The 17,807-nt window shown below is 43.3% G+C and overlaps 1 protein-coding gene across 12 annotated transcripts in view; it reads right to left on the bottom strand.

The window, feature by feature from the left end:
* The window catches only part of LOC106584443 (CUGBP Elav-like family member 5), a 323,962-nt gene that overhangs the window by 31,725 nt on the left and 274,430 nt on the right, over positions 1 to 17,807 (bottom strand). For 8 of the 12 annotated variants that reach the window (XM_014169786.2, XM_045705940.1, XM_014169792.2 and 5 more), the window contains exons 4-5: positions 12,477 to 12,605; positions 10,071 to 10,150 (exon numbers count right to left, since the gene is read on the bottom strand). In XM_014169786.2, the coding sequence (XP_014025261.1) occupies positions 10,071 to 10,150; positions 12,477 to 12,605 (209 nt within the window). The remainder of the gene's footprint in view (positions 1 to 10,070; positions 10,151 to 12,476; positions 12,606 to 17,807) is intronic. The other 4 variants (XM_045705939.1, XM_045705943.1, XM_045705945.1 and 1 more) reach the window with 1 other exon arrangement.

Below are 17,807 nucleotides of genomic sequence, written 5' to 3'. Positions count from 1 at the left end.
TCATATGCCATTAGGTCTGTTGTTAACGTCAATATTAGCAGGCTCCTCTCATCGAACATCAAGCTCACAGTTTTATAGCTTTCCAGATACTACATGACTGAACATTTGTCTTATTGATGATATTATTTCCGAGTTGTGTGCGGTCTGCATGCATAAGTACGGCCACACAGTCATATGAAGTTGCTCTACTTATATTGTTAATGTTCTCTTTTCAGATACAACCATACACCTTCCATCATATTTAACATAATGCACATGTCACCTAGGGCAAGGAAGCATAACGGGGCGGCAGGTAGCCTATTGGTTAGAGCGTTGGGCCAGTAACCGAAAGGTTGCTTGATGGAATCCCCGAGCTGACAAGGTAAAAGTCTCTTGTTCTGCACCTGAACTAGACTGTTCAGTTGCAGACGTAAATGTTTCTAGGCTGTCACTGTAAATAAGAATTTGTTCTTAACTGACTTGCCTAGTAAGATAATGTGCATTAATAAAAAATACATTGCTTACTATTTGGATATTTTCCTTTTATTTCCTGCGCTAGAACAATAGGTGCTATCTAGAACCTAAAAGGGTTATTCTGCTGTTCCCATAGGAGAACTCTTTAAAGAACCCTTTTTGGTTCCAGGTAAGACCATTTTGGGTTCCATGTAGGACCGTTTCCACAGAGGGTTCTACATGGAACCCAAAAGGGTTCTACATGGAACCAAAAAATGTATCCCTGGAACCAGAAAGGGTTATCTTATGGGGACAGCCGAAGAACCCTTTTTGGAGCCATTTTTTCTAAGAGTGTGTGGTTGAAACTTGGTCCAACCACTCAAGAGTAAGGTTCCCAAACTAGGGACGTATGATTACTTGAGATTGGAGGGGCTAATATTGGCATCTGCACTTGTAGGCACGTATTGACCTTGGTGAAGGTGCTCTTCTATGTGTTGCATTCTCTCTCTCTCTCTCTCTCTCTCTCTCTCTCTCTCTCTCTCTCTCTCTCTCTCTCTCTCTGATCCAGCACTTCCCCCCCTTCTCTCTCTCTCGCTTTCCAACTCTCTCATTCTGATCCAGCACTTCCCCACTTCTCTCTCTCTCTCTCTCTCTCTCTCTTTCCAACTCTCTCATTCTGATCCAGCACTTCCCCCTTCTTTCGCTCTCTCTTTCCAACTCTCTCATTCTGATCCAGCACTTCCCCCCTTCTTTCTCTCTCTCTTTCCAACTCTCTCATTCTGATCCAGCATTTCCCCCTTCTCTCTCTCTCTCTTTCCAACTCTCTCATTCTGATCCAGCACTTCCCCCCTTCTCCCTCTCCCTCTTTCCATCCGCTGCGCTGCCATAATGAAACCAGCAGGTGCATCTGCCACACACCATTCATTAAGAATCTTCAAATGATTTAGCACTACATTTGACCTTTGTTGCGCTCCGCCTTGCCTCCCCCTCAAAACTGCCCAATCGATCCCTATAAAAGGCCAAAATATTACTCTGATCTGACAGTGTAGAAAGGTTGTGCGTCGGGCGAGATAAGAGGCTCCTTGAAATTGATGTGAGATAATCAATAATAGCAGCGAGTGGCAGTGGGGCCGGGGCCAGGGCTGGGGAGCTAGCTGGGGGCTGTGTTTGTGCTATTAGGGGCTGGGGGGTTGTGGGATGTTGTAGGGGGGTTGTGTGGTAAGCCACACTGGGGCTACAGCTAACTACCTGGTTGCCTGCTACACATTGGGGAGGTGGGGAGGTTTCTCTCTCTCTGCGTAAGGTTGGGGCTGACTCTGGATCTACTTGTTGGAGGGCCTTGGTATAGCATAGCCAACAGGCGAAGGGACTGCCTAGTAAACTACCTGTTGGGGCAGGAAAAAATGGTGGTGTGGAAGACCATGAGATGCAGGTGGCGGGGTGTATTGACCACAGAGATGTGCTGCTGGGGCAGGTGCAGGCTTGGCTCACACTGGAGCATATACACTGTACAATGCCTTCAAAAAGCATTCAAACCCCTTGACTTTTTCCACAGAGATCCTTGATGAAAAACTGCTCCAGATTGCTCAGGAACTCAGACGGGGGCAAAAGTTCACAACAGAACAACGACCCTAAGCACACAGCCAAGACAACGCAGGAGTGGCTTCGGGACATTCCCTGAATGTTCTTGAGTGGCCCAGCAAGAGCTCGGACTTGAACCCGATCAAACATCTCTGGAGAGACCTGAAAATAGCTGTGCAGCAACGCTCCCCATCCAACCTGACAGAGCTTGAGAGGATCTGCCGAGAAGAATGGGAGAAACTCCAAAATACAGATGTGCCAAGCTTGTAGCTTCATACCCAAGAAGACTCGACTGTAATCGCTGCCAAAGGTGCTTCAACAAAGTACTGAGTAAAGGGTCTGAATACTTATGTAAATGTCATATTTCCGTTTTTTATTTGTAAATTTGCATGTGTTAAAACCTGTTTTTGTTTTGTCATTATGAGGTATTATGTGTAGAAAAACTATTTAATCAATTTTAGAATAAGGCTGTAAAGTAACAAAATGTGGAAAAAGTCAAGTGGTCTGAATACTTTCCGAAGGCACTGTATAGGAAAGCCCCTAAAATTGTCAGAGACTCCAGTTACCCAAGTTGTTTTATCTGCTACTGCATGGCAAGCCGTACCGGAGCACCAAGTCAAGGACCAAAAGGTTCCTCAACAGCTTCTACCCCAAGCCATAAGACTGTATAAGGCAATTCATAAAAATCGCCACCTACATGTACAGAGTTTCTCAACTAGCCTGTACCCCTGCACACTGACTCGGTACCGGTGCCCCCTGTATATAGTGTCATGACGTTGGCCTGAGTGGCAGAAGTTTATGACCCCCATAAATACCTTTCCCCTTTTTCCTCTCTCTACTCTACCAATGTGACTATTGAAAATCCATTGGTTAACATTGAGAGAGAGTCTGGTGACATCAAAAGATGGGGACGGAACCATATTTCGGTAATCCAACCAGCTGAAAATATGCGTTGGGACTTAATGAATATGATGTCAGTTCAGTTGGTGTCTGAGACATGATTACTGACGATAGGAATCTACATATTCTAGTTATCAGATTCACACGGGATTGTTGTGCAATTTAAATGTTTAAATATGAAACTATTTGTGAAAAGATGACATTTTATTTTTAGCTTCTTAATGAGAGAAAGGTTTGTCAGAAGAACACCACTCTGCTCACTCAGAGGCCCCGCCTAAGTGAACAGACATGGGTTGTAAAACTATGAAACACGCCCTTCTTTCACCACTTTATAAACCCCTTGATGAAAATGTAACTTTCTGTTCCGAGGACATAAGGCCGACAGTCCTACGTTAAAAGGGCTCAGATAATAAGCTGTTCCAAGGACGTGTGGACTTGAGGTCCCCACGTTGAAAGGACAAAGACCACCTACAGAACTAAGCCAACCTTAGAGAACATAACCGAATTAGCATCGAATTTCAATGTGAAGGTGACGACCTACACCCCGGAAGGCTGAGTTTCGTCTACACTAGCCAGAATATAGCATGAGCTTAAATTATAGCAACTTGGTATGAACTTTGAACTCTTATTCACTAAAGAAGTGATACCTCCTAGCCATCGTGTTAGCGCAGCAACTGTAGATGTGGGCTAGGAGAGGACGGACAGAGTATTTGTTCTACCACACGACGACGGTACTACCAAGTATCCATTCTACCACCAGATATTCTTCAGAGGACCAGAGATCCATGATGGACCACCCGGCCTCCCATCTACCGAAGCGCAGCTCAGAGTAAATATTTATTGCATTCTCCTTTTTCAAATGGGCAGTAATTTAGAATGCATAAGATACTGTATTTACGATAGCATAGCTTCTCCCTTTGTTCCTCAGTCTTCCCGCTCTTTCACTCAAACCCAACCCCCTCTCTTTGTGTAACCAGCCGTCATATCTGTTCCGTCCGCTAGGGACATTTTCCTTTATGACATAATTTGTAATCAATGTGTGATTCATTCTGTGTATATGTAATTCTGTGTGATTAGTTAGGTATTTAGTAAATAAATAATTAAACCCAGTTTTGTATTGCTGATTCAAATTGTTAGCCAGGGTTCGTGAAGATAACCAAGAATTTACAACTTTCAGATGAGACTGAATCAGACGACGATTAAATATTGACTGCTGTTGAGGTAAAAGATTACCAGGTCTTTAAGAGCTTATTCGGAAGATAACAGCTCTATAAACATTATTTCGTGGTGCCCCGACTTTCTAGTTAATTATCTACCTGATTAGCTTAATCAGGTAATATTAATTACAGAGAAATGATTTTATAGAATATCATGTCATATCACTTAATCCGGCATAGCCAAAGACACGACAATAGCCTCGTTATTCTTATTCTTCTTAAATATTTTCTTCTTCTTGAACTGTTGGTTAAGGGCTTGTAAGTAAGCATTTTATGGTAAAGTCTACACTTGTATTCAGCGCATGTGGCAAATAAAGTCTGATTTGATTTGATAGGGGGTTGGTGAACCGTCTGGGGAACTTTGTAGGGGTGTGGGGCGTCATGGGGGTTCTATGTACAGTGGACAGGGAAGGAGGCTTGGTTCTAACTTTCTAGGTCTGTTAAAATGAAGTAAAGCTCTCTCTCTCTCTCTCTCTCTCTCTCTCTCTCTCTCTCTCTCTCTCTCTCTCTCTCTCTCTCTCTCTCTCTGAATTCACTATTGTGTCAATCACATTTCATTTTCAGGCTCAACAATCTGTCTCGGGGCTGGGCTCTGCTTATATAGGCGAGATTTGCAGGTTGCCAGAGATGCTAAAAGATCGTCAGTGGAGTGAATGATGAATGTAGATGTTTTTCTTCTCTTCCCCCTCTCTCTCTACATTCAGCCCTGTCTCTTTCAGCATCCCCTCTCCCCTGACGGCTGGCTAGCTATAAGTGCACAGCCTCACAAAGCTGCCTGCCTCTCCTCTCCTCTCCTCGCCACCGGCACCACATTAGGCCCCTGCTCATTAAGTGCACTGTATGACTAAACAATGAAGTGCATGCACTCCTAGGTAGTAGGGTGATGGTAAAACAACACTGTAATAGAACACACACACTCCTCTTCCCCCTCATCTCATCTCCTCTCCAGACCCACAGTCCATACTCTGTCGTGAGAGTCAGTACAAGGTTACACATCCCAGTCATTCCGGTAGAAGGGCCTTGTTTTGTGTCTGTCCCGGTTTTACTATCTGTTCCATTAACATTATTATGGGGTATAACTATAAGCGAGTCTGGGAGCAGGGATGCAGGACTGGAATACAGAAATGTGCAGCAGTGGTAAACAGTGAAAATTTTACTCCACAGCACTAAAAAAGCTATTAAAGGCCGAGCTGGTTTGGTGTGCTTCTTCTCCTGCTGAGGCTCCCAGGTTCTTGGGGAGGGTTGGAATATATAATCTGAGGGTATTAAGTTGTCTGAGAGGTAGGCAGATTGAGGATGCTGCAGCCCCAGCCTCCTTCCTGTCCTGTCCTGCCGTCTGGAGTGTGCTCACTTATGGAAGTGTGGTTATTGTGGATTGAGTGTGTGAGTGCAATGCCAATGCAGTTCCTAGTCTGTCTCCTTTTCTGTACTCTTCTATCCTATCAGTCTGTGTCTCTGCCCTGCTGTTGGCTCTCCCAGATATGTTGTATTGATCAGGGTGGATTCTGTGTGAACCCATAGCTCCGGCAGAGCCTCGGCACCTTTAGACTGCTACATGAACTCTAGGAGCTTCAGAGTCCCTGGGAAACTTACAGTGGATTTATTAGCAGCCATCGTGCCACTGCGCCACACTCTCAGCCTCTAATAAGAAAGGTGAAGAGGTTAAACATGTCCTGATGATGCTTCACTAACCCCCTCTCTCTCCTATCTGCGGAGATGACAGCCGCTCCAGGCACCGAGGTCTTTATTTCGGGTAAGTCATCACAAAAGCCCGTCTCTTTAGATGCCAACATCATGTTAGAATGGCCTGTTACTTCCATGTCTGTTCCCATGTTTGTTTATCTACCCAATTTATTTCATTGGGCCTGTCAAGATATCACGGTGCAGAATCTTTCTCTCGCCACAGTACAAAGCAGTGAGGTGGATAAACTATGAAGTAAAAGTCTCATTAAATTTTAAGCTTCCAAGTGTGAGGCTGAATCCCCACCGGCTCAGAGCATCTAGAGCGGGTTCAGGAAAGGGAGTAAAACTGTGGGAATAACACAGGCAGCTGTTCTTAGACAGGAAAAGAGGAGAAAAAGGACTGAGATTCAATGAAAAGTCATCTGTCTTTATGAGTACTCCCTTTGCAGCCAGGGCCCAATTGGTTCCTTTCCAAGCTCCACACACAGGACACCCCTTGTGTGAATGGTCCACATAAAGCTGCAAACGAAGATACATATTTGATATTGCTTAACGTTACACATCCGTCTCTGTGCAAAACTTCAGAATAAGGTAATAAGTTTGAATTATCCTGTGCATGTCGTCATCTTACATAAGCAGCTGCAACCTGTAACGGACTCAAGTGTCACATGGCGAGTGCCTTAGCGGTGTCCCTGTCTCTTTGGTTTAGTCACACGGTGGCTTAGTTACTAGAACAAAGGTTCTTAGTTCCTACTCAACTGTCTCAAACAGGAATACACATCCACTATTGACAGGAAGTAGTTTTGTGAGTTCATTATTAAACTTTCTATTGCTGTGTTTCATGTTTAAATGATCATTATGATAGCCTGAATCCCATTACTCTGCACTAAGTAACCACTGAGAATGAATTAAGACACACTGTGTGTTTAGTGCTTGGTTAGTAAAATAACAAATTAGTGTAATCCATTAGGCTCTGATTAGAATGTCAATTGCTTTGGAAGTGACACTAGGAAAAATAAATATTAAGCAATTGTTTAATGTGAGGAACATAGATATCTCATCCATGTGAAGTAACCTACTAACATTAAACTAGTCATTTTATTACCCTGACACTGGCTCTCATTCTATAGTGTGAATAAACAAATGAAAGCGAGATCACACTCAGCTGTGGGCTTTGACTATCTCCTCTCAGCATATCTCCCTGTCTGGCAGATAGCACAGGAGGTTGGTGGCACCGTAATTGGGAGAACGGAGTCATGGGATTGACTGGAGCGGAATGAGTGGAATGGTATCAAATACATGCCATTCCATTTGCTCCATTCCGGGCCATTATTATGAGCCGTCCTCCCATCAGAAGCCTCCACTGTCAGACAGCCACAGTGTTTCCATCACAGTCTAAAGTTGAACCAATCCTTTCCTAAGCTCAAATGGAGATGAACCGGGCTCTCTGGTCCTGACCCTGTTATTCCGTCCCGGGACATTCCCCCAGACACCTTCTTCCTGAATCCCAGCAATTTGCTTTACAGCTCCAGCGTTTAAATGTTTAATTGTGTGACGTCTTGAGCCATGTGAGGTCTTCTGAGCCCCGGGGCAGGGGCATGCGTGCGTGGAATGGAAGGGAGAGCCTGTCAGGGTCTCACATCTGACCTGTCATCACCTCCCACAACTCCCATTCCACTCCTGCTTCTGACACACTCACACACACACACTCACACACACTTACATACATTTACACACACTTACACACACATACATATAGATGGATAGACTCATACACTCATGCACACAGATACACACTTAGGGATAGATACATCCACCTATAGACACATTCTCTCTCACATTCATATGCTCAAACAGTAACACACACATACACAGGCTCATTAGCATACACACACACATTCACAAGAGACCAAATACAATCACACAATCTCTGAACTTCATATCCACACACATGTTCTCACTCAGATCCCTCTCACACACATATACATAAACACCCACTCACACCCCCAACATGAAAAATGCAAATGTATTCGGCTCAAGTCCTCCGAGATGGAAAATAAGATCAGTCAGTGAGCCTTTGACCCTGGCTGATGGCTGTATGAGGATGTGACAGAGAGGAGAGAGAGAGAGAGAGAGAGAGAGTGTGTGTGTGTGTGTGTGTGTGTGTGTGTGTGTGTGTGTGTGTGTGTGTGTGTGTGTGTGTGTGTGTGTGTGTGTGTGTGTGTACACGTGTGAGAGAGTGTGCGTGTGTGTACATTTACACGTGTGGACGTGTCAGTGCACAAGCATGTGCGTGTGTGTGTGTGTGTGTGTGTGTGTGTGTGTGTGTGTGTGTGTGTGTGTGTGTGTGTGTGTGTGTGTGTGTGTGTGTGTGTGTGTTCTGCAATGCTTGGGGGATCTGCTGCTTATCTGTTAAGAAACTGCTGCTGTTCGTTATAGTGTTTACATTCAGCTTGGCTCTCGTGTAGAAATTATTCATAGCCATCTCTTTTCCTAGACTGATCACTTCTGCCTTTGGAATAGCTTGTATAGGCTGCACACCTATTATTTTGTGTTTGACATAGTTGGTATTCATTTGTGATAAAATGTCCTAATTTAAATAGAGAGAACAGGATCATTCATTACATGGAATAGTTAACGATTACGGCCTGGAAGACACTGTATAGATGTACTGTTAGACGTCCTGTAACGATGCTGTTCCATTCTCAATGCAGTGCTATTCATGCAGATGTAGTCAGGTAGGATAATTCAGGCCTGTCCTCTGAGTATCCCAAGCCCAGCTCAAGGCCTAATGGTGCACTGTCTGTCTGTCTGTCTAATCGTGGCGAGACGGAGCGACTGGGGCCATGTCACGTCCTGACCAGCAGATGGAGCTGGTGTAGTAGTTTGGGGGTCAGGACGTGGCAGTCTGGTGTGTGTCTTGTGACTCCTGATCAGGAACAGCTGGGAATCGTTGTTCCTGATTGGGAGTCACATATGTAGGAGTTGTTTGTCACTGGGGTTTGTGGGTAATTGTTTCTGTTTTGAGTAATTTTCCTAACAGGACTGTTTGCTGTCGTTTTGTTCATTTTGTAGTGTTCTCTTGTTTTTTGAATTAAAATTCTAATGATGAACACATCCTCTGCTGCACTTTGGTCCTCCATTACCGACGACAAGTGTTACAGGCCAACACACTCCCATCCAAACCTCTGACACAGGAGATGAGATGCTGAGAAGATTTCTATAATCAATTTAGCCAACCAGGAGGGGATAAATCCTGTCCATTTTCTTCCTCACTCGCTTTTCCATCTCTCCTTCATCCCTTCCTCTGTTCTTCCTATCTCCCACCCGCACGCCCCTCCCGCTGCTCATACACAAATTAATCATTCAGCAGCCGATGTAGTGAAAGGTGGAGTAAACAAGTCTATTGCCTATTATCCCGGGAGGCCGGGAAAGAGAGAAGAGTGAGAGGAGAGAGGCAGAGAAATACAGTAGAGGAGAAAGAAAAACATTGTGGCTGTCCAATACCACAGAGCAGCGAACACATGAAGTCAAGCCTATCTCCAGCCTATCCTCACGTCCCCGAGTCATTTGCACTTATATTGACCTCAAGGTTGCACCAAAACTAATGACACAGTCAGCTAGCACAGCGCTCTCTTTATCCACGTGTTGTGCCCCCATACCGTAAATAATAAAACCACGTGGTCTAATGCCACAATGATGAAAGAGGGAGAGTTCAGGGTCCTGCTCCTCCATGCCTGAAGTTTCTCCAACAAAGATGATATAGGCTGAGTGTACTTCAGCCCACTGAATAATACGTAGCGTGCAGAATAACTATAATGCAGCTTTAGAGTGCACAGTAAGTACCCTTTGTTTCTATGCATCAATGGTTTAGAGGGGCTTCCCTAACCACCAGCCACAAACAAAGAATAACCACACCTAGCAGCACTACAGTGGTGACTGCTAGGATTACTGTATTTGTTAAAGGGTCTAACGCAAACATGGCAAAACATGTTTCACCGATAGCTCAACCCATTATCATTCCATGAGATGAAAATTAATGTTCAATCATTTTTCTATGATTAGACACGCAAAAACTACCAATCCTTTTCATTCTAAAGAAGGTTTATGGTTGTACCTGTGCTTGTTGAAGCTGGAATATTTATGAGGACAGTTGCACGTTGTGTCGGTCAATAAAAACTGGAGGTTGATCAGTAGAATCTAAAGTTGTGAATGTTGTATGTGGTTGTGTGGAAGAAAGGCAGGAGGTGTACTTACTGGCATGGTCTGGCTGCCATGGAGGGCACTGATTGCAGACTGGGCCTCAGCGTGTGTGGAGAACTTTACAAAGGCACAGCCTGGAAAACATGCACGCACGCACGCAGGCACGCACGCACGCACACACACACACACACACACACACACACACACAGGAAGTGAATAAAAGGCAGGGTGCCTTTATTAAACACTGTGAAGAGAAGCCCGTCAAAACATTTCAGGGAGGCACAGAGAGACTCCCATTGCACAGCAGGCTGCTCCTCCCCAGGCTGCTCAAGCTGCAGGCTCTTGTACAGATTGCACTGATGAAGCAGAAAAGCATGCTATTTAGCACCACATGCCTGTCTGTGCATATTAAATATAGACCCAGTGAAATCCATATTGTCTTAAGTTGTCATTATGCATTAGTCTACGGTTCCTAGAAAGAAGCTAAACATGTTTAAGGGACTAATGCCGGTTTGATCAGGACCTGCAGCGAAGGATCCCAGGGGGTAAACCTAGAGAATTACTGCATCTTTAAGTGTGGTCTTATCAAAAGCTCTTCTCCTGTCTACCTCTGGACAATATAATTGAGCCTGATTAATATACTGTATAAATAAATATGTATGTAACTTAGTTGACAGTTAACGGTTAGTTGACAGACAGGTATCCATGAACATCTGTAAATCTTTGTTTTTGTAAAGGATTGCATTATCTGACTTGTATGACACTGATGTTTAGAGTGGTTCATACACATCACCCAAACAGAGTATAGCGGAGACTAAATCTAACCTCCCCTACACTTTAAAAAGGTTTCCAAAAGGGTTCTTCTGCTGTCCCCATAGGAGAACCGTTTTTGGTTCTAGGTAAAACACTTTTTGGTTCCAGGTAGAAACATTTTGGGTTCCATGTAGAACCCTCTGTGGAAAGGGTTCTACATGGAACCCAAAACAGTTCTAATTGGAACCAAAAGGGTTCTACCTGGAACCAACAAGGGTACTTCAAAGGGTTATTCTTTTAAAGAGTGTAGTTGCCCCAGTGTCTCGCAAAGAACATCGCAATTGTTATGACATCCGCCATTCCCTCTTTACTTCTGTACGACTGTTGAGTCAGAATGCCAGGACCTCAACCTCCACAACATTCCACAACAATTTTCATAAGCACTGGCATGGGACTATGTTTCAGAGACATGAAGAACCAGGGCTCCCACTGCTATTTACTGCATGTCAAAAGGTATTGGTTTCTACTAGACTGTGTGCCAGTTGCCTGGGTGGATAGACCATGGGGCCTGGGTTGTTCAATGAAAATAGTGCCTTTTCCATTCCTTTGATGTTTTAAGTAGAAATTGTTCACCAGTATTGAATTTTAAAAGCCTGTTATATTAAATGAGGTGCCCTTATAGACCTCATGGAGAATTCCGATTTTTTTTTATGAATAAAGACTTGCTAAAGTGACAAAATTCTGCATTTTGACATGTCCCTTCGTGCACCCTCTGTAAACTTCTAGGAAGATTTTAACCCCAACATTTCTCAAAGTTTTCACCATCATTGTAAAGCCCTAGTTATTTTGTTGTTTTGACAAAGTCAATTCTGAGGATGATTATTTATTTAATGTGATTAGTGATTAATTTACGTCTGTCCCTCATTTTAAGGTCAACCCTGTTATGTGAACTTAACTCTCGTTTTATTATTGTGAAACTATTCCTTATATATTTTTTAAAAAAGGAACATTGAACATCTAATAGTAAAATCATAGTGTAAAAGCAGGTGATTCTACTATCTTTGGCAATTTTCTTTTGTGTTTTGTGATGTAAAACTGAGTGGGCCGAGCATAACACGTCAACCCTGTTACCCATAGATTGACAGGCTAGACATGTTTTCACAATTTCAATTTTTTGTGAAGCTGTTACACACAACAGATGTCCATTACCCCTGTGACAAGGGGATTTATGGCTGAATTAAGATGAAATCGTCAACCCTGTTACGGTCAACCCTGTAACTTTATTTGCCACTTAATAGGCACTTATTTTTTTATTCAACCTCTTGAGATGGGAAAACATGTTTTTTTTTATGTAGTTGAACATGTGCTCTTTGTGACAGAATGTTAAAATTAGGTGAAATACTTCTCAAAAGGCACTGAATTGGTGGAACGACCCTGCTACAATACAGTGCATCAGTTAGGCCTTCTTATTGTTCATCTATGGGAATGTTTCCCTTACAGGCCTACATAACCTGGAAGACCATTCTGAGCATAATACAAGCCATGATGACTCCTATAAAGAAACCCGTTTACTTTGAGTGTTTTTTTACTACTAAAAAACTCAAAGAAATAATGCCCATTTTGAATCTGTGATTTCTCAGCTGAAACTAACTGTCGAAGACAGTGACCTAGACAATGCCTGAGATACAGTATATCATTTATTCCTACCTTTGCTGTTTCCGTCAGGACCTCTTAGGACGGTGCACTCCTCGATGACTCCATAGGGCTCAAAGAGGCGGTACACGTCCTCCTCAGTCTGTTGTTTGTTCAGCATCCCCACAAACAGCTTCCTGTCTTCTGAAACAAAGAGAAAAGCAAATTAAGGGTTAAATAAAACTGACCTCTCAATGCGACCAGTCTAAATGAGTATTGCAAACAGAATGTCATATTGCCTTAGCTATACCGATGTAGGATCTTAATTTGAGCCAGTTTGATACAGCAGGAAAATAATCCTGCAGCAACAGGCAATGTGAATTATTATGTGGATTATTTTTAATAGCCATTTTTGTAGGGGTTAATATATTTTTCGTTAGAGAAAATCAAGTTTCAAAGTGGAAATTACAAACTGTAGAAGCCTTTTTAAAACTCAAATACTAAAAGTTTGCCTTTCCTTCTATGCAGGAAAATTCTCAGCAACAAAAGAGTGATCTATTTAAGAACCTCCATCTGTATACCAATGTAGGCTCTGCTCACTGTGTTCAGTGGCCGGTATATGAACATAGGGCAATGTATTTGTCTGCTCCATTTAGCTCTGTGAGCTGAGTCACAGTGTATTGTTCCTGTGCCAAGTCTGCTCATTTTAATTTCAACGATAATTGGGTTTGCTCACATATTTGAGCCCTGGGTAGGCCTTGGGTTCTATCAGAGCGCGGCCATGCCCCTACCTTGGGGGAATGGGAGGAAGCAGCAGGCTGATGAAACAGCTGTGTATGGTCCTTCAGATACACCAGGAGCTCCAGGCAGTACACTATATGGATATGTCTGCTTCTGCCTCCTATACTGCTGACCTTCAATTTTACTGAATACAGGCTATTTGTTATTTGTCAATCTCCCTCTCTCCCTCTGCCTCAGACTATATGTTTAATTGCTGCTGATCCAGTGTTTTCAGTGTATCACCACAGAAATAATATTCCAGAGCTCTTCAATGAACAATGGCACGTCTCTCCGGCACGGAGAAGGTGAATAATGCTGACTTTTCAATATGGTACGCTGTACTATTGAGTCCTGTTAAATGCAGGGGGACTTTCTCTTTACCTTGACCTGACACGCTATGTTTACTGTTGTTCTGCTCATATGATTAATGCTTTGCTCACTAAATCCCACTGGCAGAAACACTACTCCCAACCTCCCCTTTACAGATTTTCTATAACTTTGAGTGCACCTATGTAACAAAGGCAAACACAAGCAGAAGAGGAATCCAGGGCCAGGCTCTGGGCTTTGGAGTTCAACATCATTCCCAGTCTGTGGTAATGCGGTATGTCAGGGTGACCTCTGTGGCTGTGAGAGACCGTGAGAGACCGTGAGAGAGAGAGACTGTGTGTTATTGTGCTGTGGCATGACTTGACCCAGGCAGGACCTACTGATATCCATATTCCTCCTCCAGCAGCCAGCCTAGTCCCATGCAGCCGCCCCGGTCGCTGCCACCCTGCCACAGACAGAGCCCCGGCCGGCACCCTGACTCAGCACGACCAATGATGCACCTTTAAAATAATCACCAGTGTCATGGCACTGTCAAGGGAGGAGCGGCCCTCGTGACACTCTTTATTGTTAGTGGCAGGATCAGAGGGTATGTATCAAAATGGAAGCGATCCAATGTGACACCTGTCATGGTGGATTGGAGAGCATTTATCTTCAAAAGAGAAAGCCCTGAACTGGAAAATAAAGGGCCAAGATGCTCCTTCCTGTTGTTTGGGACGGAATATGAATTTAGAGGTGGGGTGGGTTTGAGGGGGATTAAATTCTTTGCACCCACTCCTTCAGCCTCTCGCACATACGCCTTTGCCTTTCCCCTCTCCTCCATGGCGCCCTTCCAGGACCATAACTCCTACAGCATCGTCCCCTCTATGGATGATGGGAATGTGACAAGGCAGGATTAATGTATGCAGCTGACCTATATGAATTTCATATGTTCCGTACTATGCCGTTCAAGCCATGAATAGACCTCCTGTGGCACGCCTCAAAATACGACATTGAAACTGTCCCATCGCTGATAGACTGCTCAATGGCAAATCACCTAGAGCTGAATGGAATAATATTTTTTGGACTCAGAGCACATCAGGAATAGACCCATATATCAGATCAGATCCGTGTGTAACATTGGTTGGTTACAGAGGGCACCAAAAGAGCAAATTGGAGTGCCATTCTGGGCTGTTAACTTTTCACTGTATTCCATCAGAAATGCCACTGGACTGTCCTGATGTGGAGGTTCAAAGACAGGCGTAAGAAATGTGATGGGATACGAATGTCTCCAGTGCTGCTGTATCTAGAGGGCAGTGTAACACAAGTTCTTCAGCTCCTGCTGAGAAATAGAGAGCATGCTCCTCTCCTAAGTGAGTGTGCTTTGAAAACAAGCTAACACCGCATGAAAATACACCATCTTAGAGACCTATTTCTCAAGCCATGATTGTGCTACTCTGGAGTAAAACGGCACTTTGGGACTTGATACTCATCTAGCTACAACACACAGCCAGGATCATTTAGTGGATCTACAGTAGACTACGAACTCACATGTAGGCACCCAACACACCCACACGCAACACAAACACCAAAACAGCACACAAACACACACACATACCAGTGCACCCTCAAGATGTCACACACTTATAAATTAGTCACCCCTTTAGGGGGAGCCCAGATTGATGATGACCCTCTCTGAGATACTGTTCTTAAATCATTGAATAAGAGGGAGTGCTATTGTTGCTATTCAAACAATCTCCTCAGCCAGTCCAGTAAGATGCATGTCCCAGTGCTCAGGACTTTTTTAACAGTATCGACTGGCTGTTAATGCAGCTTTGTGGATTAGTGCTGTCTCACAGAGGGAACACAGCTACTGATTACTGCCACTCCACAAAGAACTGTTATGGCTGTTGTTTTTAACAACTGAACTGGTTGTCCACATGACCATGAACACAGCTGAGACCAGATTTACCTGCAATCCATGTACTGTAACCTAACACTACACCAACACAGCTCATATAGTGACACTACACCAACACAGCTCATATAGTGACACTGCACCAACACAGCTCATATAGTGACACTACACCAACACAGCTCATATAGTGACACTACACCAACACAGCTCATATAGTGACACTACACTAACACAGCTCATATAGTGACACTACACCAACACAGCTCATATAGTGACACTACACCAACACAGCTCATATAGTGACACTACACCAACACAGCTCATATAGTGACACAACACCAACACAGCTCATATAGTGACACTACACCAACACAGCTCATATAGTGACACAACACCAACACAGCTCATATAGTGACACAACACCAACACAGCTCATATAGTGACACTACACCAACACAGCTCATATAGTGACACAACACCAACACAGCTCATATAGTGACACAACACCAACACAGCTCATATAGTGACAACACCAACACAGCTCATATAGTGACACAACACCAACACAGCTCATATAGTGACACTACACCAACACAGCTCATATAGTGACACAACACCAACACAGCTCATATAGTGACACTACACCAACACAGCTCATATAGTGACACAACACCAACACAGCTCATATAGTGACACAACACCAACACAGCTCATATAGTGACACTACACCAACACAGCTCACATAATGACACTACACCAACACAGCTCATATAGTGACACTACACCAACACAGCTCATATAGTGACACAACACCAACACAGCTCATATAGTGACACAACACCAACATAGCTCATTCAGTGACACAACACCAACACAGCTCATATAGTGACACTACACCAACACAGCTCATATAGTGACACAACACCAACACAGCTCATATAGTGACACAACACCAACACAGCTCATATAGTGACACAACACCAACACAGCTCATATAGTGACACAACACCAACACAGCTCATATAGTGACACTACACTAACACAGCTCATATAGTGACACTACACCAACACAGCTCATATAGTGACACTACACCAACACAGCTCATATAGTGACACAACACCAACACAGCTCATATAGTGACACAACACCAACACAGCTCATATAGTGACACTACACCAACACAGCTCATATAGTGACACTACACCAACACAGCTCATATAGTGACACTACACCAACACAGCTCATATAGTGACACTACACCAACACAGCTCATATAGTGACACTACACCAACACAGCTCATATAGTGACACAACACCAACACAGCTCATATAGTGACACTACACCAACACAGCTCATATAGTGACACTACACCAACACAGCTCATATAGTGACACTACACCAACACAGATCATATAGTGACACTACACCAACACAGCTCATATAGTGACACTACACCAACACAGCTCATATAGTGCCTTCAGAAAGTATTCACACCCCTTGACTTTTTCCACATTTTGTTGTGTTATAGCCTGAATTAAACATTTATTAGAGAGATGTTTTTGTCACTGGCCTACACACAATACCCCATAATGTCAAAGTGGAATTATGTTTGTCGATTTATTTTACAACTGAATAAAAAAAATGAAAAGCTGAAATGTCTTGAGTCAGTAAGTATTCAACCCCTTTGTTATGGCAAGCCTACATCAGTTCAGGATCAAACACTTGCTTAACAAGTCACATAATATGTTGCATGGACTCACTCTGTGTGCAATAATAGTGTATAACATGGTTTCTTTATGACTATCTCATCTCTGTACTCCACACATACAGTTATCTGTAACACAATAAAATGTGGAATATGTCAACATGTATGAATACTGTCTAAAAGCACTTTATACTCGCACTATATGAACACACCTCGTATATCTCTGCCTAATTGGTAGGAGAGAAATTTGGTTTGAAAAATATAGAAATTTGCATCACATAGAATCACAATTAGTTTACTATTGTTAAGGTCATTTAGACGCAGCACACGAATCTGCCTGTGACTGTTACAGCACCAGCTCCTCCTAACTACCAAGAACTCTGTCCTGAAAGATACACCCATCGTGTTCAATCTGGCCTGAGTTGATAAGCAATGGTTTGTTTGGAATAAATAGTTTGGAAATGAAAGCGTGGAAGAATGAAGAATGAATGGTGAATGTTCTGCCTGGTTCTATATCCTGAAGGTTACTGGGGCCATCTCAGAATTTTTATCAATAGGTGTGTTTTCATATAAATTTGAAATCAAATAAAAAATAACATTTGCTTTATCTGAAAAGTATCATTTAATCTCGTCATGAATTCATTGTAATTATAATCCAATGACTTATTTACGACACTGACATCGCATTACAATCACTT

This window comes from Salmo salar, chromosome ssa23 (genome assembly GCF_905237065.1).
Source record: "Salmo salar chromosome ssa23, Ssal_v3.1, whole genome shotgun sequence".
NCBI lineage: Eukaryota > Metazoa > Chordata > Actinopteri > Salmoniformes > Salmonidae > Salmo > Salmo salar.
This window is presented reverse-complemented; position numbering and strand designations above follow the sequence as displayed.